Source organism: Eupeodes corollae, chromosome 2, assembly GCF_945859685.1.
Source record: "Eupeodes corollae chromosome 2, idEupCoro1.1, whole genome shotgun sequence".
Lineage (NCBI taxonomy): Eukaryota > Metazoa > Arthropoda > Insecta > Diptera > Syrphidae > Eupeodes > Eupeodes corollae.
In genome coordinates, this window is record NC_079148.1 from 126,975,563 (window position 1) to 126,998,524 (window position 22,962).

A 22,962-nucleotide genomic window follows, 5' to 3' on the forward strand; every position below is an offset into this window, starting at 1 on the left:
AATAAAAAAAAAATTAAATTTTAAAACATGTTTTAACAAAAATATAATTTTACATTTTGTTTAATCAGCATTTTCATTAGTTTAATATTCAATCGACGAAACTGTTACGGTAACCTAAGGCATGATTCACATAGAGACAAAGAAGTTTTCAACCTAAGCAACCATTTAAATCGTTTCTAACTTCAAGTGTAAGGAAACTCGGAGGCCAATTGACCGGTCCTGAACGTGAAATAATATGTTCACTGAACTCTATAAGTATATTGTTGCGTGTGCTTTGTGGCATGTGGCAGCGTCTTGATGAAACCACATTTCATGCAAGTCAAGCTCTTGCATTTCGGGCAAAAAAAGTTGGAGACAATCTCACGGTAGCGCTCACCATTTACAGTTTCGTTGCGATTCGCATTATCTTTGAAGAGGTACGGTCCAATGATGAAACCAGCCCATAAAACGCACCAAACTATGACTTTTTCTGGATGCATTGGTAGCTCTTGCAATGCTTCTGGGTATTATTCACTCCAAAATTGATAATTCTGCTTATTTACGTACCCATTGAGCCAAAAATAAACTTCGTCGCTGAACACAATTTTTCGGTAAAAAAGTGGATCTTCGGCCAACTTGAACACGCATTTGATAATGAATTTCAATAATTTTCAAGCGTTTTTCGTTTGTAAGAAGGTTCATTGTTAAATGATAGGCAAAATTAAGGATGTTTAATAGTGAAAAAAAAAACACAAAATGTGTTTCAGCTGTTTAAATCAATGTTGACAAAAAGATAAAAGCAAGAAATCACCGTATAGGTGTTGAGTTATCAATTTTAAAGATGTGCTTATAAAATAAGCGTTGAATTACTTTAAACTCTTCTAAGTTTTGATACTCAATCACTTGATTTCAATAGCACAGGCATGTTTTAATGGTCCGCTAAAGACTCTCAACTTAGCAATTCCATCCACATACAGAAGAAATTACTCCACATAAGATTTATTGCCGTTTTGGCTGCATTGCATTTTTTTTACATATGTGCAAAAGTCAATGTTATGAGTTATCAAAAAACCTTAGTATTTGAACTGACTTATTATTTATATTGTGTCACGTTCTAAAATCCATTTTTCTTGTTAAGTTCTTCTTCACTGAGTATTTTCAAAAACCATGATTTTCGAGTTTGCACCAGTTAATACCCATAAATCACAAAAACGCTTGAGCTTGTTTAGTTCTAACTGCAAAGCCATGGAATTATTAGCCAAAAGCACAATGTTATCCGCTTATAGAAGCATTTTATTAACTTTTCACCAACCTTTATACCACCAGGGAAATCTTTGGATACGTCATCAATTTGTAGTGCAAACATTAATGGACTTAATCCACAACCTTGTGGAACATTTCTTTTTTGGCGATATTCAACAATTAAAGAGTTCTTTAGTTGTGGTGTATCTTCGATTATTTTATTAACAGTGTCACTGGATTAAAATGTATGATTAACTGTGGACTTGTTTGTGATTCCATTTGTGAATTCATGTGTATTTTAAATTGGCAATTCAGCATTTTCTCGGAGCTGGAGAAGCCCAATGCAAGATTGTTTTGCAAAGTCAACTTTATTGGGTTTCTCTTCTGCTGGAAAATGCACAACAACAGAATTTTCATTTTCTTTCCGCTATAGAATTTCATGTTGACGTTCCAACGCTTGAAAGTAGCTTTCCGTGTTCTGTATGCTGTTAAGCAGGTAAACGTTTTGTGGCCGTAACAACTGAATATTATTTGAGACAGCTAAAACTTCTGTCTTCTTTGTTGCAACATCCTGAAATATTAGGATCAGGCTCTAATTTAAAACAATCTTTAGTTGCTCAATCGACATATTTCCTACTTCTATTTTTTTGGCTTTCTTGTTGTTCAAAGAATGTTCCGGTGATGCTTTTTGAAGATTTCGTTTTGCTTGCATATGCGGTACGTTCACAGTGTGCCGATCAATTTATCCCCAATAATACGGGTAGTACCCGTAGCATGATGGTTAGTGCGTTGGACTGTCATGCAAGAGGTCTTGGGTTCAATCCCTGCCTGTGCCACCATAATTTAAAAAAATAATTTTCGCGGGTACTGCCTCTTGCGAGGAATTGACAATTCCTTCAAGAGTAATTCTTGTCATGAAAAAGTGCTTTCTCAAACTAGCCGTTCGGATTCGGCCTTAAATTGTAGGTCCCTTCCATTCCTGACAACAGTACTCGCACACAGGAATGGTTGAGAGTTGTAAGTCACTAGGCCCTGGTTCACAACGGACTGTTGCGCCACCCCATTTGATTTGATTTGAATACAAAAAATTAAAAAATTCGCACGTTTTTGAATGACGAAGTAACTTAATTTATATGTTGTAACTTTAAAAAACAATAATTGTAAATTTTAATTGCTTTATTTTAAAAAAAAATCAAAGGGCACACAGAACTTCAACCTTTATAGAATAACCAAAGAGCTGATCGGTGCACACTGCTCAAAGCAACACTTGGTGAATGAAGTAGATGGTACTATGATAAGTTCGGTGGATGAGCAAGTAAGAAGGTGGAAAGAACACTTTTCCTCAATTTTAAACCGATGCTTTCTGAAGTGCCTGAACGAACTTATCTCCGAATCCGCACCGGACCTCCCAGTAAAGATGAGATATTTGCAGCAATTAACAATGAAGCGATAGGACTTAATGGAAATCCCGCAGAGCTTTTACAAGCACCTCTAACGTCATCAAGCGGACTGCTTCATCTGCCTGCACCGCCGAAAGCTTCCCCTATGAGTAGAAGAAAGGAATTATAGTCAAACTCCCAAAAAAAGCAGATCTAACAAAGTGCGAAAACTGGAGAGGAATTTTCGTTCTACCTACGGTTGCCAAAATAGTAGCAAAAGTCATATTGGAACGCAACAGAGAACACCTTGAGGCCACAATCGATGCCGAACAAACAGGATTCCGCGCTGTATCCTCCTGTATTGATCATATCAACACTCTGTGGACCGGTGGAAAACGTTGAGAGCTTTTAATACCTTGGAAGTATCATTTCCATCGAAAGCGGTACTAAACAAGACGTCACCTGCCACATCGGCAAAGCAAAAGTGGCGTTCGGTATGTGAAAAATTTGGAGGAATAACTCTATCAGCTTAAGAACAAAACTACGACTGTTTCGCACAAATGTCGAATCACTTAGAAGGTTACTTCAGCCATTACAAGAAAGCTGCAAAACTTCGTGAATAGATGTCTTCGTAACATCATAAGGATTTTCTGGCCAAATCGTATAAAATAAGGTCCTTCATAGAAGGACAGGCCAGGAACCTATAGACTTTATAATACAAAGGCGTAAGTGTCAATATATTGGACATACGCTTCGAAAAGGTAACGAGTGCATTGCAGGCCAAGCAATGCAGCGGAATCCGCTCACACAAGAAGTAAGAAGAGCTGGACGTTCGAAAAGCACATGGCACAAAACAGGCGAGTTGGGATCAACTTCACTAGGCAAAAGTTGGAGGGAGCTGAAACACATCTCTGGAAACCGTATACGATGGCGCGTAGGCGAGGTAGAGGCCCTATGCCCCTCGTCGTTCTTAGGAATTAGGACTATCTTGTGGCACATTATGGCCTATTTTTCAATTTAGATCTACACCTTAGTCCATTTAAAGTCCACCTTACACAACCACTAAAGCCAGCTGACCACACACAACGTCGTAAATACGTTGAATGGATTCTTGAACAATATGCGGTGGACAGCGATATTTCGAACAAAATTTTCTTCAACTACTAACCCCATTTCTCTCTCAATGGGTATGTTAATAAACAAAATTGCCATATTTGAGGTTCTGAGAATCCTCAAGTATCCGCAAAAAGTCACTGTTTGGTGCGAAAGTGTGATTGGACATTACTTCTTCCAAAACAACGATTGTCACCTTCAATTTGGAGAGTTTTGGTGATATGGTAACCAACTTTTATTGCAGAAGACGACTTGGAGAATCTATATGGTTTCAACAAGATCGTATGTAGCCTAACACAACTCTCTAGCGAATATGGCCTTATTGCTAGGGACATTTCCTAGCCACGTAATTTCTCGTCGTGGCGAAATCGACTAGCCACCAAGATCGTGCGATGTGACACCGCTGAACTTTTTTGTGGGGCTTCAAGCAAGACAGTGTTTATGCAGATAAACCTTTAACTCTTGAGCACTTAAACCCAACATTCATCCAGTTATGGCTGAGATACCGCCCAATAAGTTTCAAAAAAGTGGTTGAAAATTACCTCAAAATTATTTCATATCAAAAACCATTATTTTAAAAATGTTCGAATTCTTTGACAGAGTTAAACAATTATTAGTATGAATCATCTTTTAAATATCCTTTCTTAAGTGTACATAAAATAATGAGTAACATACATTTTTAATGAAGGTTTTTTGAAAACTAGAAACAAAGAACAATTCTAACCACATTTTCCAAAAATCAAATTTAAGAAATATTGGTTAGGACTAAAATTCATTTTATTTAAATCACGTTCACCTTAAGTTTTTCAAAAATATTACCCAAAGAAATACAAAAATTAATCATTTTAAAACGTTAGGTAATCCTTTAGTTTTTGTGAATTAAGACAGCTTATCAAAATTTGATGTAACCCACCTCCCGTTTTTCATTCTAAAAATAGTTCTTAATTTCATAACACTTTTAATGAAGCATAAAACAGACATCCTCCTGCATTGCTGGATGCAGCATTTATAAGCTCACTTAACTTTCAGCTTTACTCATCTGAGTAAAGCTTTAGTCTACCTTCAACATGATATTCTTCTATAAAATATTTATAATTAAGTTAGAATAATTCAATAAATGTTTCATCAACGCAATAAAGACCGAACAAAACGGCCCTAATCCGGATGCAGTGAAATTTGATTTAAGTTTATAAAGAAAAAGATTATATTTCTTCCGGTTAGTTGGGTAAATGCAAACAAAAAACTCCTGACACAAGGAAAAGTACGAAAAGGAGAATTCCCAAGCTTTTTTTATCTGCAAACTTATCCTTTTTTGTGCAAAAATTCTTCATGATTTAGTGTCATTTTTTTGTACCTAAAAAAAAAAACGAGCAACAAATCTCCCCAATCAAGATACCTTGCCTTAGCTTGGCAGCAATAATAATTATAATGTCCTTGATGTGGGAAAAGCTTAATCCTTGGCAAAATTGTGTTATAACTAAACAAAAAGAAAAACGAAAAATCAAACTTACCCTGGTGCTGTTGCAGTAGCTGTGCAGCCTCGTCTCGCTGGCATAGCATTGGACTTGTACACGTTGAACCCGAGTTGGTCGAATCCAAGGACTCATCAATATTGCATCTCGTCACACCTACCTGGGGGTTGACAAAAAAAACACAAGCATACAACACAAAATGCATCTCATCATCATGATTATAATAACAAATGAGTTTCCTGTATTTGTACTCTTTAGAATGCAAATACTCTTTCACATACACTCTACGCCACTGCAAATGGTACAGTTTATTTTTAAATGTCAAAAAGAAATGAACTCAATTTTTTTCTTTCTCAAGTTCCCTTGAGGCAGTGGCAAACTATGTACCGACAGAAGTTTATATGGATATGAAAGTTTGTTTTATAAAAAGTACTTACCGCTATAAGACTGCTACTAACAGACGATTTGCCTCCCTTCGAGGGGTTAAAATGTTCGATAACTTCCCAATTGGATTTCTTCGGTGTGGTGGGTTGAGTAGTTGTTGGCAATTGAATTTGCGGTTGAGGGATGGTGGGTACTTGTAGCTCGAGTGCTGGTTGAACAGACCGAGGCTGTTTGAGTGAGGAAGATCGACCGGAAAACTTTCCAGATGTTGTTTTCTTCTCCTTTTTTAGTACAGATGATACAAAAACGATGCACAAGTTGGTGTGAGGTTTATCAAGGCGTATATATAGATTTTGAAATGAAATAAAAAATGGAAAAATAAACAAGGTTCAAGGTGATGGGACGGCATTGCCATCGCCATCGGCAGAAGAAAAAGAAAAACTAAACTAAACTATGTACTTTTGACTGTGTTGCAATATGGAAATGGAAAACTTTCATTTTCTTTTTCTTGAATTCTTTTTCATCTCAAGTTTAAAAGAGCAATTTTCAAGAATTGAATGCATATATTTGAATAAAGTGTACTTATGCAATGGCTACTTACATCTTTCTGGGAGTGGCGAGTGCCCCTTAGCGACAGACGCTTGCTCCATTCCTTCTTTTGACTTTCCGAAGAGAACGAACGAAACATGACCGAAGGGTTGGTGTGTGAATTCATGGCTGAAATGAAAATTGGAAATAAATTATTAAATAGTTTTAAAAGAGTTTTCTTAAGGACATAGAAAGTTTTGCATGTATCAAATTTGCCCAATCTCTCTAGGACAAGTAATAATCGCATAAAAGTGGTGCAAAAATGGAAGTATCGTTTCCTTTATAAGGACTTACTGATGTTTTAAGAATTTGATAGCTTAAATATAATATATCAATATTCTCTGAGCCTATAAGTCGTTGACATAAATGAACCCTTCTGATGGTTTCCTTCCCTTGAAAGCAATTCAGCTTGAGTGCAAAAATCTGTCAACATTTCAATCATCAGGAATCATAGGTTGTCCCTTGTGATAAATAGGTATCCGTTTATCCTGTTTTTTATATTTATTGAAAAAAGCGTTAAAGCCACAATAAAGTAATACACTTTCCTTCATCCGTTCTATGGAGACCCCTTATCCTACATTTGGTCTACAAAACTTATTTTGTCTTTCTCTTCTTAAAGGAAACAAACTTTAATACAAAAAGCACTGAATTCGTGAATAAACAATTTGAATTTTGTTTACTTAAAAGGTAAAGTCTAAAATTGAACTTCATTCCAGAATTAGACCCAAACTGACAATTCCGTTCCCTATCATTGTCAAAGTGTGCCAAATGATGGGGAAAGAGAAAAATCTTTTTCCAAACAGAAAAAAAAAAACAGATCCTTTTAGTCGTTTTTAAGTGCTAACAAACTTGCTTGCTTCTGTCGCTGTTAGATAGTCCTTTTTTGTTGCTGTTATTATTTCCTCTCCCCCACACAAAAATACTCTATCAATTTAAATAAACAAGGATTCTTCTTCGATTTCACAACGGAATTATTAATGAGGTGGCTAAGGGTGGCTTTTACCTTTTACTTATTTCTTATTTTTGTTTGTATTTTTATTTTATTTTTGCAGAACCGTGAGGATTAAATTGAGTGAAATTCATTGAAACGAGACGATGAGATGGTGAATTTTTGTATTTTTGATTGAGACTGATAAAGACAGAGAATAATAAATGAAAAATCATTAAATTAATGATTAAATTTATGTCATTAGAGATTATATTTCTTGAAATTTAGAATTTTTTTTTGAGAAATATCTTTTCCAATTTAAATCATACAATTTTAATGAAATCGAATATTTATATATCTTTTGATAGGATAATTTTATACATAAAGGTACATGTTCAGGGGAGAAGGAGGTAATGGAATTATTCTCAAAGTGCATGCAGCAATTTAATCTTTAGAAGTATACATTTATGTATATCGAACTTGGTATACTTTGTCGAAAACAATTATCCACTTCAAACTGATTGGAAAGATATTATTTCTAACAACTGAAATTTGTGTAAGTGTTCCCAATTTATTTGAATTTTTAGAATTTACTCATGACAATTATTTTGATAAACCGTGTTTTAGAGATAATTGAGACTGTATTTTCAAGTAAAGTTTGTTATTTTTACATATTAATGATTTTCTGACACAATTTTTTTTGTTTTACTTACAGCTTAGGTATCTCAAAAACATCTTTTGGGATTTTAATGAAAAAGTATTTAGGTATTACTTTTTTGACAATGTTAATTGCTTTTTCCAATATTTCTCTGTAAAATTAGTGTAATTTTTATAGAATCATTTATTTCACTTTAATTTTCATTTGGACATTATTTTATAGCATACATTAAAACTACTTTTATTTTACTCTATGATCTATAAAAGTGGCATCACTTGAGCATCAAGATTATTCGGATTTTCGTTCATGGTCAAAATGTTGTTTTCCATGATGCGATAAGCCTTAATGATTTTGGTAGAGTTCGATTAGAAAACAGAAGGGAAATTGATAGAAGGTATATGGTTAGATACTAAAATTGAATTATTCTGATAGTTTCATAAATGCATAAAGCTTTTTGATGGCCTATAAAAGCAAATTACATAGTTAGATAACTTGATTTGATTGGAGACTTGATATTATCAAGAATATGATACAATTCGGGCCACTTTCTCTTTATTCCTAAACCTCTTTTAGAGTTTTTTTTATTTCTTATCAAAATTTAATTTGTTTTATTTTTTTAATTATTCTGCTTTTATTTTGTAACAAGGACTTCATTTATTTTAGCTATTTTTGAAACATTATGAGTTTCCTCAGTTCTGTTAAAATAGAAAAGTTAAAATTTAATTGGTATTTGATTTTGGAAAGATGCCTTTTATATCCATAAGTGGAACCTTATCTATCATTTTAAATCAAATATCTTAAAATTTCCTGAGATATTGTTTGTGTTTTCAATTTATTTACATATACATATATTTTTAAATGAAGACTTTCTTATGGTAAAATGTTTGAATTGGTTTTTTTCTGACTGATGGGATAGACATTTTTTGAAAATAGTTTTTCAACAACGTATATGAAAGTTGTTTCCACATAACCTAAAAATTCCGAAATATAACTCAAAAAAGAGGCTGGGATGCGACCAACTAATAACTTCCCATCCCGTCTTTCGATTTGTCTTGCTTTAAAGTTTTTCTATATGTACTTGTATCAATTTTTACCAAATTTGCGTACTATTTTTTGTAGATTTTATTTTTTTATGAAAAAACGGACTGTTGGAATTTGATACAAAAATTACTGAATATCGAAAACAATATTTTCTGTGAAAAAAAAAATAAGTTTGAAGCCAATATTTTTAATTTTTGAAAAGCTATTTGAGTCGGAAGTAAATTTTTACCAAGTTTTAGTATTGTTTTTTTTTTTAAGAGTTTTATTTTTTGTAAAAAAAAGGTCAATTCGATTTTTTTCAAAACTTTATCGAATGTTGACAACAGTATTTTTTGAAAGATAAAAGTAGTTTAAAGCCAATATTTCAAAGTTTTGAAAAGATATTTGAGTCGAAAATAAATTTTTATTAACTTTTATTAATTTTTGTTTAGGTTTTAATTTTTTGTAAGAAAAATGTCAATTCGATTTTTCTCAATATTTTTCAGAATGTTGAAAACAATATTTCTTATAAGAAAAAAATAAGTTTGAATCCTGAATTTTAAGTTTTTGAGAAGATATTTGAATCGATATTCAATTTTTAACAACTTTGAGTAATGTTTTTTTTTGATTTTTATTTGTTATAAAAAAGCTGTCAATTCGATTTTTCTTAAAATTTTATCACATGTCAAAAACATTATTTTTCGTTGCACAAAATTGTTTTGGAGATGAAATCATACATCGTAAAATTTTGGAGGTGACAATTTTTTTTTTCTGTTTTTTTGATTTATAAAAAAACCGTTAAATGGTTTTTTTTTTTTAAATATATTTTTTTGATATCACGTTTCAATATATTATATAAAATTAATTTCAAGTCTCTAGCATTTTTGTTCGTAAGATATTTAGGGTTAGGGTCGAGAAATGTCAAAATTTTCAACTTGACAAATCGGACCCATTACAATAACTTTCTATGGGAAGTTAACAAGATGCTAAATAATAATACCAGCTTTTTATTTTCAAATTAACGTTAGCAAAATAATATTTTGACAAAACTTAATCCTTTCCAATTAAAGGAAACAAATAATTGAACCGATTGTGGAGTATCGGTACAAATCTTATCTTTAAAGTTATCTCAAAGGTAAAATTGAAAAACCTTATGTAGTTAATATTTTATTGTTGCTTCTGTGCCACCTTGTATTACATTTCAACAATTTAAATGAGTATTTAGAGAATGAATCATGTTATTTTTAGTAATAGCGTAATTTATTTATTTATTATAGGCTTTTCAAACCAAGTCCAAAACCCGGTTTTCGCAAAATTATCGGGTTTCGCCGAAAATCTGCATACATTTTTGGTAAACCACAAGTTTTATATAAAACCTTTCGAAAACTAGTAGCAATTCAAAGTTAAACTAAACAAACAAATCTTTCGAAACATCCAGAGCTCAAATTAATGTAAACAAAACAGCCGATGGCTGCTGTCAAAACAAATATTTCATTTTGAAATAAATTTTTTCGTGGTAAGTAATATTATTTATACAAATTCCTTACGAAATAAGAATGATTGCTTTTTGTATTTTACATTACATTACATTTTGCACTACTGAGCACATAAATGTACAGAGTAGAGAACACAGCACCTTGAGCGACTTGACTATTTAAGGTGATAACAACACAAGACATTAATACAAGACAGAGGGACAGAAGAGAAAGAATAACAGACAGAAAGAACACATAACAACAGCACCCGGTAGGTTTCGAGACGGTCAACCATCTGCCTACTAACCACGCTGATGCTTGATTTCGGTGATCGATAGGAATCGAAGCTTTATCAGTGACTAGGCCGTTGCCCTTTCTGTATTTTATTAACATAATATGGAAGAGAAAAAAAAACAGAAAAAGGAACATTTTGGGGGAGCTGCGTGGCAGCAGAAGCTCTTTGTTAAGCGAGGAACCTGAATTAACTATGAATTCTGGCGTGATGACCCCAAGAACGAGGAAGACTTTCTCATAGTTCGTATTGACGTTTCCAAGAGATGCGTCTTTGAGCTCGTAAATCCAAATATGTTCAACGCTTTCGCTTACTACCTGGAGAAAGACTTTCCGGTAACTCCGTTCAATCACAAGGGTTTGGGAGATATGAGAAAAGCGATAAGTTAATTTGTGGAGAAGAATAAGTATGAAAAAAAAAATGGACAGCGATGCCAGCATCAAGAAGATCCTTAGTGCTTTAAACAAATTTGGCGAGTCCTCAAAGGAAGAAAGAGATAGTCATGGAAAAATTGCAGCCCATCATAAAAGATCGCTCTGGATGAGTATATTTTTGGTACGAATCTGGAACTAGGAATTGACCTTTTCTGTTTTGGCCATAAGGACCTACACGAAATTGTTCAGAATCTTCTCAACTCCGCCTATAAGTTGCTCGGACGGACACAATATAATATGGCAATTCTCAAGGCACATTTGGCCAACATAAGCAATAGTCAGAAGCTCAGTATGTTGGGTTGAATTTGTAGTCAAAAAAGAAGAAAATGTTTGAAATAAAATTAATTTTTATTGTAACAGTTTTGTTTGTTGTTGATTCTTTGATATATTTTCTAGACAATTAGCTAAGTGAAATGTTCGGACCGGTTGAAGTGAACAAAGAGGATTGCTGCAGCCAAGCAAGCTTGCAGTTCTTGGTGGTACATGTCGTGAGCCCATTCCACCCGTCTCCCCAGAACTTCAGTTGAAACTCTTCTTCGAAACGAGCTCGTGTTACGGTTTTCTCTGCGCTGATATGCTGCTCTATCACAGCACAGGAAATGATTATGGACTTAAGAGTATCGACGGCAAATACAATTCCGAGACGGCGGATTCGAAACGTTTGTTTAACCACTCAATGACGTGGTAACATTCGTCCTTTTGGAGCTCGTATTAATCTTTGTCTTCCTGAGGTTAAAAATGATTAAGTATGCATTTCCAGATAATTTATTACATTGCAGGGCATATCGAAAGTTTTGCGGCTCATTCTGAAATGTTGTTTAAAATACTCATCATCGTTTACTAACATTTTACGTTCCCAAAAAGTGCTGGTACGAACCTGCATAAAACATTGAAGCCCTTCTTTTCTTTCGAAGTGCCAAGATTTGCAAGAGAAAACTAGTTTTTTTATGAGGCTTGAGCTAATAAAAACAAATTTAACAAAATCTTTATACTTGAACTTCAACTTTTTTTTATGTATTAAGATCAATTTGAATTTATTAGAATTCATTTTATTTTTACAAATAATTTCAGAAGAACAAAACTCACAAATTTTTCAATACAAAATTTGACAGTTTAAATGTCATTTGAAAACATTTTCGGCTTTTCGAAAACTTTTAGCCGAAAACTGGGTTTTGGGTTTGGTATGAAAAGGCTAGTACATCAATTATAGTTAACAGTATTTCCAAATAGACTAATGAATAACACAAGTTTTATTTAAAATACTATACGAGTATTATAAACTAAGAATGAAAAGTTAAAAAAAATAGACTTAGCATATATTTCAATGTATTTCTATTAATATGAAAATTAAAATCAATAAAATTTGATGCGTTAATAATTTCTCTCACACTTCCACTTAATGGTTCGTTGAAGGCATAGTTCACTCTATGAGCGTTTTCGCAAGGGATCGTATGGATCTATAAGAGCTTTTAAAAATGGACAGTTGATGTGGTAAGATAAGATGTCATAAATAAAAGTTATCGCATACATATTTTTTCGGTTTTCTAGTCACTGAATACCAATAAGTTGACATCTTACTATGTAATAGTGCATTTCAATGTTGCACCTTAATTTATTGAACATATATCGTGTGAATCTTTTTTTAATTGCTTCTATTCTACGGTTATGGATATGTTACAAAAAGGATTCCTAATGATGCAGCAGTATTCTAGAACTGACCGTACATCTATACTAATATTATAAATGCGAATGTAAGTTTGTTTGTTACGCTTTAACGCAAAAACTACTTAACCGATCATCGTGAAACTTTGCACATACACTCTTGAAGGTATTAGAAGTAGCATAGGATACTTTGTATTAAAAAAAATAAAAATTTTGTACGAAAAATAAGAAAATTGTTTGTCAAAATATCGTCAAATTTAGCCACTTCAACGCCATCTTGCATAATTGTAATTGTAATGAAGTTTCAACCCTGAATACTGTAATACCAACCCACTGTATTATCGACGGCGACGACAATATCTAATTCAATTGAATATAGTTTCAACTGTTTCTAATTTTTCTATATTTATTGTTATTTTCTTCTGTCGTTACATGCAGTATAATACTATTCACATTTTTGAGGTTATCCGTAATTTTTGTGGTTAGCTGTTACTTTTTTATTTTAGATCTTACTCGCTGATGTTACTTCTTACTCCAACAGAAAAGACCAAATAATAGCAGTTGCTGTAGCTTCGTCAGGTATTGCCGCGACGCTATTAAACGCTATTAAAGGGCGGTCGTACGGCACATTCCGTTTTAAAATTACCATTAAATTTGGCACAGCAAGATTCGCCCATCTGTAATTTTAGTAAAAATAGTTCACGAGGTAGGATGCTGCGAGAATGCAAGCTTTTAGTACAATGTCTTACAAAAAGGCTATAGAAGCTTTAAACCGGGCCCTCCAGGACTTGCGAGATAGTACAGATATAATGGGAGGCATGGTAGTTTTATTGGCTGGTGATTTCCGTCAAACCGTCCCAGTAATTCAAAGAGGGACACCAGCAGATGAAATTCAAGCGTGCATTAAATCATCAAGCTTATGGCCGACAGTTGAAAAACTCCGCCTGAAAACGAATATAAGAGTGCATCTTCATATTGACGTGGTTTCAGGACTTTACGCAGAAATGTTGTTGAAAATTGGTGATGGTTGTTAAGACGTTGACGAAGAAGGCTACATATCACTGTCAAGAGAATTTTGTAATTTAGTAGAAAGTGATGTGGATCGCATTGCTAATGTTTTTCCGGAATTGCAACAAAATTTGTGTAGTGATCAGTGGTTGTGTGCAAGAGAAATATTAGCACCAAGAAATGAAATTGTAAATAGGATCAACACTGACATTTTAAACGAGGTTCAAGGAGAAATGAAGGAATATTTGTAAATGGATACAATTATGGATACGGAACTAAGTATTTCATATCCTGTGGAGTTTTTAAATTCACTTAAACTATCGGGTGTACCGTCACATAAACTTCAATTGAAACTAAATGTACCAGTAATGCTTATGCGAAATCTAGATGCTCCTCGGCTATGTAATGGAACAAAGCTTCGGATAACAAAATTGGGACAGAACATACTTGTGCTACTTTTTTAACAGGTGTCGGTAAGGGATATAGTGTTATAATAAATAAATAAATAAATAAATTAGAAAACCCATGCTTCTCTCATGGTCAACTTTATGTAGCCTGTGCACGTGTATCTAATGTCCGGAATTTACACATATTTGCACCCGACGGGAAAACTTATAACATTGTCTATATAAATATCTTAAATTAATACTTTGTATTTTATTTTTTTAAATTGTTATAGATTTCAGAATTATTTATTTTTGTTACGGTGAAATATATTTTAACATTTGTTGTTGCATTTCAATAAGCGTATATTAAGGTGTTGAAACTTCATTGTCTGTAGTAATTTTTAAAAATTGTTGATCTCAGCCAAGCAATAAAATTTAGTTATTATATTGACTCATTTCTATTATTACACCTTTACCCTTTATCTCTCATACTTATTTAATTTCTCCACTGCGGGCGAAGCCGCGGGTAAAAAGCTAGTAACTTATAAAGAGACTCTTCAACTTTTACGGATTATGTAAGTTGACATAGTTTCGATAAATAAAACCAAGCATGGAGTTCGCTTCGTTAACTAAAAATTCGATATTTTTGCGAAAGTTCAATTTATGGTCAAAAATAGCACCAAGATCCTTTTTTGTAAAAACTTTTTCAAGTGTATGATTTCTAATGTTATAATTATAGTCAATTGAAAATTGGAGGCGTGTGAGAGTGATTGACATTTTAGAATATTCAGATTTAATTGATTTATCTTACACTAGTCAGAAAGTCTTTTGATTTCATTTTGCAAAAGATCGCAATCGCTTGTACTTTGTATACGTATAAAAAATTCCAGATCATCTGCAAACAGGAGACACATTGAGTTTTGAAGTACATTAGATAAGACATTAATGAAAACGAGGAATAAGATCGGACCTAAATGGCTTCCCTGGGGAACTCCTGATGAAACAATTATATCATTCGATAGATTTGAATCAATATGTACATATTGACAACGATTAGTTAAATATGTTCTTAACTAGTTAAGCATTTTAGAATGAAACCAGATTTTTGTAAGTTTTTTCAATAGAATATGGTGATGCACCCTGTCGAATCTGTGTAAATAACATCCGCTTGGTGACCCTTCTCCATTTCATTCATAACATAATTAGTCAAAATAGCTAAGTTCGTAGAAGTGGATTCTTTGAGTATAAATTGTACTTTTCCGCAAATAAGCTTTTCAAATAACTTCGGTATCACACATAGTTTACTAATAGGCTGATAGTTACAAAAATGTATTTATTAAATTCGTTAAACAAACTAACGTTAGAACTTAAGACTAACATTGCATTTATTCTTAGATTAATAGATTAACAATTCTTTAGATTTACAATTCTTTAAGCAATTTGCAAAAAAAAAAAAGCTAAACTGAAGTATTGAAAAAATGTACTTTAAATGTTTAACTTTTAAAATCATCGCTTACGGAATATACCAAAAAGTAATACTTGTTGTAAACTGAAATCAATTGGTTGAGGGGACTGTTTTTACCATAGTTCGATCTGCTTGATATAAGACGTAAAGGAACTTGTCTTCTAATACTTGAACGGCTATGAATAAAGTTTAATTGTTCCAAAATTGGTGGTGATATGACTGACCCATTGATTAATTTTATAAAAAAGCTCAGCTGAATGCACTCTTTGTGTTTAGAAAGCGATGGAAGATTTATGGGCGTGAGCCTATGATTGTAGGGTGGAAGTTCAAGCCTATTTATATGCTGTTTATATGGACTGAATAAAAGGGAGACCATTTTATCTAGATATATTCCTATATTGATCTTACAAATGATATATCAAGAAGTTTAAGAATATAAGGGTCGCGAAAATCATGTGAAAACCGTGTTATAAATTCGAGCGTCTTATTTGCTTTTTTAATAATATAGTCATAATGACTTTTAAAGTTAATTTTGAGTCAAGAATAATACCTAGGCTAGAGGAAAGTAGAGAGTTTAGTCAAATAAGAATAGTCTAATTGATAATTGAAAGTCAAAACATTTTGTTTGCGAGTAAAACACATTGATTTAATCTATGTCTAGTAAAAGCTTATTTATAAAACACCATTCGCGATCGTCTTGTAGGAGTAAACAGTCGTCATGTTTCAATACGTTTGAACATTTTAATGTCATCAGCGTAAATTGAAACAGATGAGTGTTTTATTGTTTTATAATAGAAGGTAAGTCATTAACGTACAAAATAAACAGTAAAGGTCCTAAGTGGCTACCTTGCGGTGAGCCAGAGTTGGTATAAAAATGTGATGACTCATAAGTATGACGAAACCCAACTATTAAATTTATCGTTAAAGCCTTGAGATTTAAGTTTGAAAGTTAACGTTTTATGGCACAATTTATAAAAAGCCTTACTGAAGTCTGTGAAGACACAGTCAACTTGTTTGCGTTTTTAAACGAATCTAAATAAAGAGAACTGAAATGAAAGAGATTAGTAACTGTTGACTTATTTTAAACAAAACCATGTTGACTGTTAGAAATTATAGACTTACATTTAAACGATATGACTTTGCAAATAATGGACTCAAATAATTTAGGGATGACGGACAGTTTTGCAATGGACGATAATTTTGTAGTTTATTTTGACTACCCTTTTTATGTATCGGTGTTATGAACGTCTTGTTTTAGAACCATTTTTATGGATTGGTATTATACAGGACGTTATCAATTCAGAAGAAACAACCCATGATGAAGTAAAAAAATTATAAAAAAAGATGAATACTATTTTGCAACAAGCGGAAGCACACTATTTTAAAAGAATAGAGGGAATTCCACCAGTGCCAACATTATTATCTTCGTTTAACTCATTTAATGCATTCTGTACTTCTGGTATTTCAGTGTCCTATGTTTACATTGCTAAAGGATTGTTCATCAGAAAAAATTGAATTATCATTTAACTTGATACAATTCGATTTAAAAAAAAAAACTCAGAGAAAGCATTACAAATGTCAGTCAGAGTATTTAAAGTCGATCTTGAATACTGCATACATTTTGGTATTCTATTAGATTTTATTTTATTTTTTATAAAGGTCCAGAAATATTTGCTGTTGAATTTAATTTTAGATTCAATTTGATTGATATAATTCTTAAATACGAATTTATTAAGAACATTCAAATTCTTCTCCAAATTTAAGTAATTTTTTACGCAGATTGGAATTAAATGGAGATTTTCGTGAAAGTTTGTTAGCTTTGTTTTGTTTGTATTATTTAAATTAATAAGCTGTCTGTTATACCAAGAAGGTTAAGATGTATTGAGACATTTAATTTTAGACACATATAGATCAATACCCTCTTTCAGGTAGTTACAAAATTGTAATAGTAATGATATAAATTTTGGACATTCAATCGTGTCTGGTGGCAACGAAAAATTGTTAATACAACTGGAAAAGTTACTGAAATCGGCTTTCGAAAAATTATATTTAATTCGATCTTAATTTGGTTTAAAAAAAATTAATAACATTGAAATGAAAAGTAGAAGCTACATGGTGAATTGAATTTGAAAAAAATTGGGAAAAGGCTATTATTGAATGATACACAAAGTTCTTCTTCTTTCAAAAATGACAATTGTCCAAATGTCAGACTATGCAATATAAATTCTCTTATTGAGAACCCCTTTACATTATATGCAAATATATTAAATAATGATAAAATGTATAGCTTTTTATTGTATTATTTAAAAACAAACAATTATGATATAATACAAACTTTTGAAAATCTACCAGGGATCCCTTGTGTGTTCTTTTTTTTCTGGAATGAAGTTTTTCAAACTTATTAAGTATACCTATATTTATTTTCTAGATTCTTTGTAAATTTCTTTTCGTTGTTCGTTTTTGAATTGCACTTAATAAGTTTTTTTTTCTAGCATCTTAGAAACTTTAAATTAGAAGAACAAGTTCATTGGAAACAAATTTTTCAGTTAATTCAAATTTTGTGATACAATGATACACAGAAACACTTTAAGTCGGTTTTACATTATTACTCGTATGTTCAGTGAATATCTTAAATTTCTTAAAATGTTTGTATGCCTAACAAGGGTAACCTTGAATGAAGGTTTTTTGACAGAATAATATTTGTTTTGGCAACAGATAATGTATCTACCCCAAACACGTGCGGAGTATATTTCAAAAAGAGCTTTTTTATTGTTTAACGTATGCAAACATTAAATATTTCAGTTGAGTGCCTTTCTTACCTTACCTACATTATATACCTATTTGTGTATAACTTTTGTAACAGGAAAAGATAGGGTTTGAAATGTGTTTGGTTAATGATAATAATATTTTTTTTTGTTGTTTAACTTTTGAATTTCTTATTAAAATGAAGAAGAAAGTTCTCATACACTTTTTTTTAATCTTGTACCCTTATCATCCTATACTTATGATTTGTGGTTATGGACAAATTATTATATATCAACAAATAAAAAAGAAAACTCTTGGACTAACAGAGGCTTATTTTAAATGGAAATTTTATTGCTTATACATATAGTTATTATTATATAGTTTAAAATCAAATAAACCTTGTAAAGATAAAGAATAGGTAGGTTTGTTTTTGACATATGGTTCACATTAAATGTTGTTTGTTAACCTTACTTTAGAGTTAGAAAAAGTAGCAAATATAGCAGAATGTTGAAATGAAGGATATTTCGGTGTTAATTCTTAAAAATTGAGATCTTTTAAAGAAAGTAAATACTTAATCTTACGAATAGAACATCACTTCTTAAAAAAGAGGATGTGATGAGACCACCTCAAATTCTTGAACTTAATATTTTTCCAATAAGGAAAAGTGTCGAAATCAAATTTAAGCTGTTGTCTAAAAAGATTCAAATATTCCCGTTAGATTTTTGAAAGGTTTTATTTTTTTCTCATGACGTTTGATTAATTTTTTGTTTTATTTAATGAAATGGTTTTCATGTCAATACTTGATAAAGTCATAATGCCTAAAATAAATTTAATAGATCACTTTTTTTCAAATTACTATTATTGAAATATCGTATATGAGGTCACGTACGTTGGATGTTAAAATAAAACATACTTATTGGACAAGTACCTTTCTTTTATTAATCTTTGTTTTGAACTGACAAAAAGACTGACTTTGGCTGGACGTTGCCAGCATAATATAACATTCTGCCCCCATTAAAGTTCACTTTAATTAATAATTAGTTTAGATATTTTTACGATGGGACGTTTGAGTTCTCCCAGTTTTGTACGCAAGGTAACTGCTCGCACCATTTCATCTTTTCCTGGATGTACTTCGGTTATACGCCCAAGAAGCCAAGCAGTTGGAGGCAGGTTATCTTCATGTACAAGGACTAAATTGTCAACTGCGACATTCTTATGTTCCTTTCTCCATTTAGGGCGTTGGTTAAGTTCATGTAAATAATCGCGTGACCATTGTTTCCAATATGATTGAACTATCCGCTGAATTTGTTGCCATCGGTTAAGTCTTTGTGGGTTTGTTTCTAAAAGACTCTTTTCTGGAAGTGCAGTTATAGCAGTGCCTATTAAAAAATGACCCGGAGTTAAAGAGTCCAAGCTGCTTGTATCGGAGTCACTGATTTGAGATATCGGGCGGGAATTAAGAATTCCCTCAATTTGTGTTAGTAGTGTGGCCATCTCTTCAAATGTTAGCACAGCATCACCTATTACACGCTTTAGATGTGTTTTTACTGCTTTGACACCTGACTCCCACAATCCGCCAAAGTGGGGTGAAACAGGCGGGATGAAGTGCCACTGGCACTCGTTTTTGATAAAAATGTGGATAAGATGTTGTTAAAATCTGTTGATAAAACCATCTTATAAAGTTCTGAGAGCTTTCTTTTAGCACCAATAAAATTGGTCCCATTATCGCTGTATATTCCAGCTGGAATTCCCCGTCGCAAAATGAAACGTTTTAATGATGCAATGAATGCATCTGTTGTTAGATCGGATACCATCTCCACGTGTATTGCCTTTGTACTGAAACAAACGTACAGTGCGATGTATCCTTTACTTGTTTTTGCACCTCGACCCTTGTTGAGACGAATTTTGATGAGACCAGCGTAATCTACGCCGCAATGCAAAAAGGGCCTGCTTGGATGTAGTCGTTTTTCGGGCAGGCTTCCCATAAGTTGTTGTTGTTTGATGCGTTTAAGTCGAAAACAGTTCAGACATTTGTATATATAATGACGAATTGTGCTTCGTCCCCCAATAATCCAGTATCGTTGCCGCATGATGGAAAGGAGAAGGGTCGGGCCTGGATGCAAATATCGTTTGTGATACTGATCTATCAAGAGAGACGTTATTAAGTGTTTCTTTGGGAGTATGACTAAATGCTGTGCGTCGAAATTGCATAACGAGTTGTGAAGTCGACCTCCAACTCGCAGAATACCATCACCATCGATGAACGGAAAGAGCGATGAAAGTTTGCTACACCCGTTAACTGATTTGCTCGTTTTAAGACTCTTAAATTCTTTGGCGAATTCTACTTGTTGTACCCAGCGAACGAAGCTAGTTGTAACAGTTTTTATTTCATGTGTCGAAAGTAAGCTGAAAGCAGGCAAAGGTGTTATAATATCAAGTTTTTTTTGTATTACCTTGAATTGTAGAATGCTTCTAAGCAGCAACCAATACGCCATCATGCGAACGATTTTGTCAAATGAAGATGATGTCGTCAGTATCTTCTCCAATACGGAATCTCACTCAGTTGTATGGAAAACTTGAAAGTTGATTCTTTTCTCTTCATTTTTTGTTTGGTATGATGATGATGACTGTTGCGAAGGCCAATATGATTTAGGTTGAATTAACCACATTGGACCCTGCCAGCAGATAGATGAAGATTTCAGAGTTTTAGGAGATGCACCCCTTGATGCTATGTCAGCTGGATTGTCTTGTGAGGGAACGTAGTGCCACCAATCAGCTTGACATATGTTTAATATTGCTGCGGTTCTGTTTCCGACAAAAGTTGTCCACCGCCGAGGCTGGGAGTTCAACCAACTCAATACTATTTGAAATCTGCCCATGCTGTCATGCTTTGTATTTCATTATTTAAGGCTTTTCGTATATACTCAAAAAGACTTGCAAGTAGGAGAGCTCCGCAGAGCTCAAGACGTGGAAGTGATTGCTGTTTCAGTGGAGCTACCCTAGTTTTTGCAGCGACAATTTTGACGTGTATATTTCCTTGATCCTCTGTTCTGCAGTAAATGACGGCTGAATATGCTGTCTCTGACGCGTCACAGAAACCGTGGAGCTCGCAACTTTAAAAATTAAAATTTGTTTCTTCTTTACATTTCAATTAGTAAAAGAATATTTTTCTAAGTCCATATTGAAAATGACCAAATTTTCCAACGATAAGAAAAATAAATCCCAGTTCTTCTAAACATTAATTACTTCCTCACAAGAACAAGAAAATATATCAACTTCAAATTAAAAAAAAGGCTGGTATGCGACCCACACTGATAACTTCCCATCCTGTCTGCCGATTTATCTTGCTTGAAAACTGTGTGGTGTGTTTTGTTAAAAAAGTTGTCAATTGAATTATTTTATAAAATTTAAAAATTAATAACAATATTTTGCATATGATGAAATAGTTTGATTTCAGAATATATTTTTGATAACGAGATTTTTTAGTCGTTAACCAATTGTTACCAATTTTAGTATTATTTGTTTAAAGTTTTTTATTTCTTATATAAACAAATACAAATTGGATGAATGAACTTAACTTGAAGTCAATACCTGCTTTTGTTCACGTCATATCGAGAACCGAACACCATTTTTACCAAATGTTCGTACTGTTTTGTGTAGGTATTTTTTGTTTGTGAAAAAATGGACTCCTGAATTTTTATCAAAAATTCACTGAATGTCAAAAATAATACTTTCTGTGAGATGAAATAAGTTTGAAACCAATATTTTTAATTTTTGAAAAGACATTTGAGTCGAAATTCAATTTTTACGAACTTTTAGATTTGTTTTTTTTTAGGTTTTTATTTTTTATAAAAAACTGTCAATTCAATTTTTCTCAAAATTTGTCCTAATGTTGAACACTATATTTCTTATAAGTAAAAATTAGTTAGAATCTCATCTCAAATTTTTGAGAAGATATTCGAGTCGAAAATAATTTTTTACCAACTTTTGTTAATTTTTTTCGGTTTTTAATTTTTTGTAGAAAAACTGTCAATTAGATTTTTTTCAAAATTTTACAGAATGTTGACAACAATATTTTTTGAAAGATAAAAATAAATTAAAGCCAATATCTCAAAGTTTTGAAAATATATTTGAGTCGAAAATCAATTTTTACCAACTTTTATTAATTTTTTTTAAGTTTTTATTTTTTGTAAGAAATACTGTCAATTCGATTTTTCTCAACATTTTTCAGAATGTTGAAAACAATATTTCTTATAAGATAAAATAAGTTTGAAGCCTAAATTTCAAGCTTTTGAAAAGATATTTGAATCGATATTCAATTTTTACCAACTTTGAGTAATTTTTTTTTTAGATTTTTGTTGTTTATACAAAAAACTGTCAATTCGATTTTTCTCAAAATTTAATCAGCTGTCAAAAACATTATTCTTCGTTGCACAAAATTGTTTTGGAGATGAAATCATATTTAAGTCGTAAAATTAAATGGAATTTTTCCAAAAAATATACTTCCTTGATATCACGTTACAATATATTATATAAAATTTTATTCAAGTCTTTAGCGTTTTTGGTTCGTAAGATATTTAGGGTTAACCAAAATGTTCACCTTTTTTTTCAAACTGCTATAGTAAAAAAACCACCCACGCAATTTTCTTGAGAGCCCTTTCTGCATTTTTCTGCCTTATCATCTGAGAAATATCAAAATTTTCAATTTGACAAATTGGACCCATTACAATAA

The 22,962-nt window shown here is 32.3% G+C and overlaps 2 protein-coding genes across 2 annotated transcripts in view; both read right to left on the reverse strand.

The window, feature by feature from the left end:
* LOC129944004 (adenylate cyclase type 6) overlaps window positions 1-22,962 on the reverse strand; it is a 117,022-nt gene that overhangs the window by 74,319 nt on the left and 19,741 nt on the right. The window contains exons 2-4 of the mRNA XM_056053128.1: window positions 6,171-6,286; window positions 5,623-5,850; window positions 5,225-5,345 (exon numbers count right to left, since the gene is read on the reverse strand). Of these exons, the coding sequence (XP_055909103.1) occupies window positions 5,225-5,345; window positions 5,623-5,850; window positions 6,171-6,284 (463 nt within the window). The 5' untranslated portion in view covers window positions 6,285-6,286. The remainder of the gene's footprint in view (window positions 1-5,224; window positions 5,346-5,622; window positions 5,851-6,170; window positions 6,287-22,962) is intronic.
* LOC129945233 (uncharacterized) lies at window positions 19,775-20,725 on the reverse strand. The gene has a single exon (XM_056054893.1). The coding sequence runs from the start codon at window positions 20,723-20,725 to the stop codon at window positions 19,775-19,777; it is 951 nt and encodes a 316-aa protein (XP_055910868.1).

Bases quoted from the DNA above. Each gene is read 5' to 3' on its own strand.
- LOC129945233 (XM_056054893.1), bottom strand. From the start codon at position 20,725: ATGGCGTATTGGTTGCTGCTTAGAAGCATTCTACAATTCAAGGTAATA.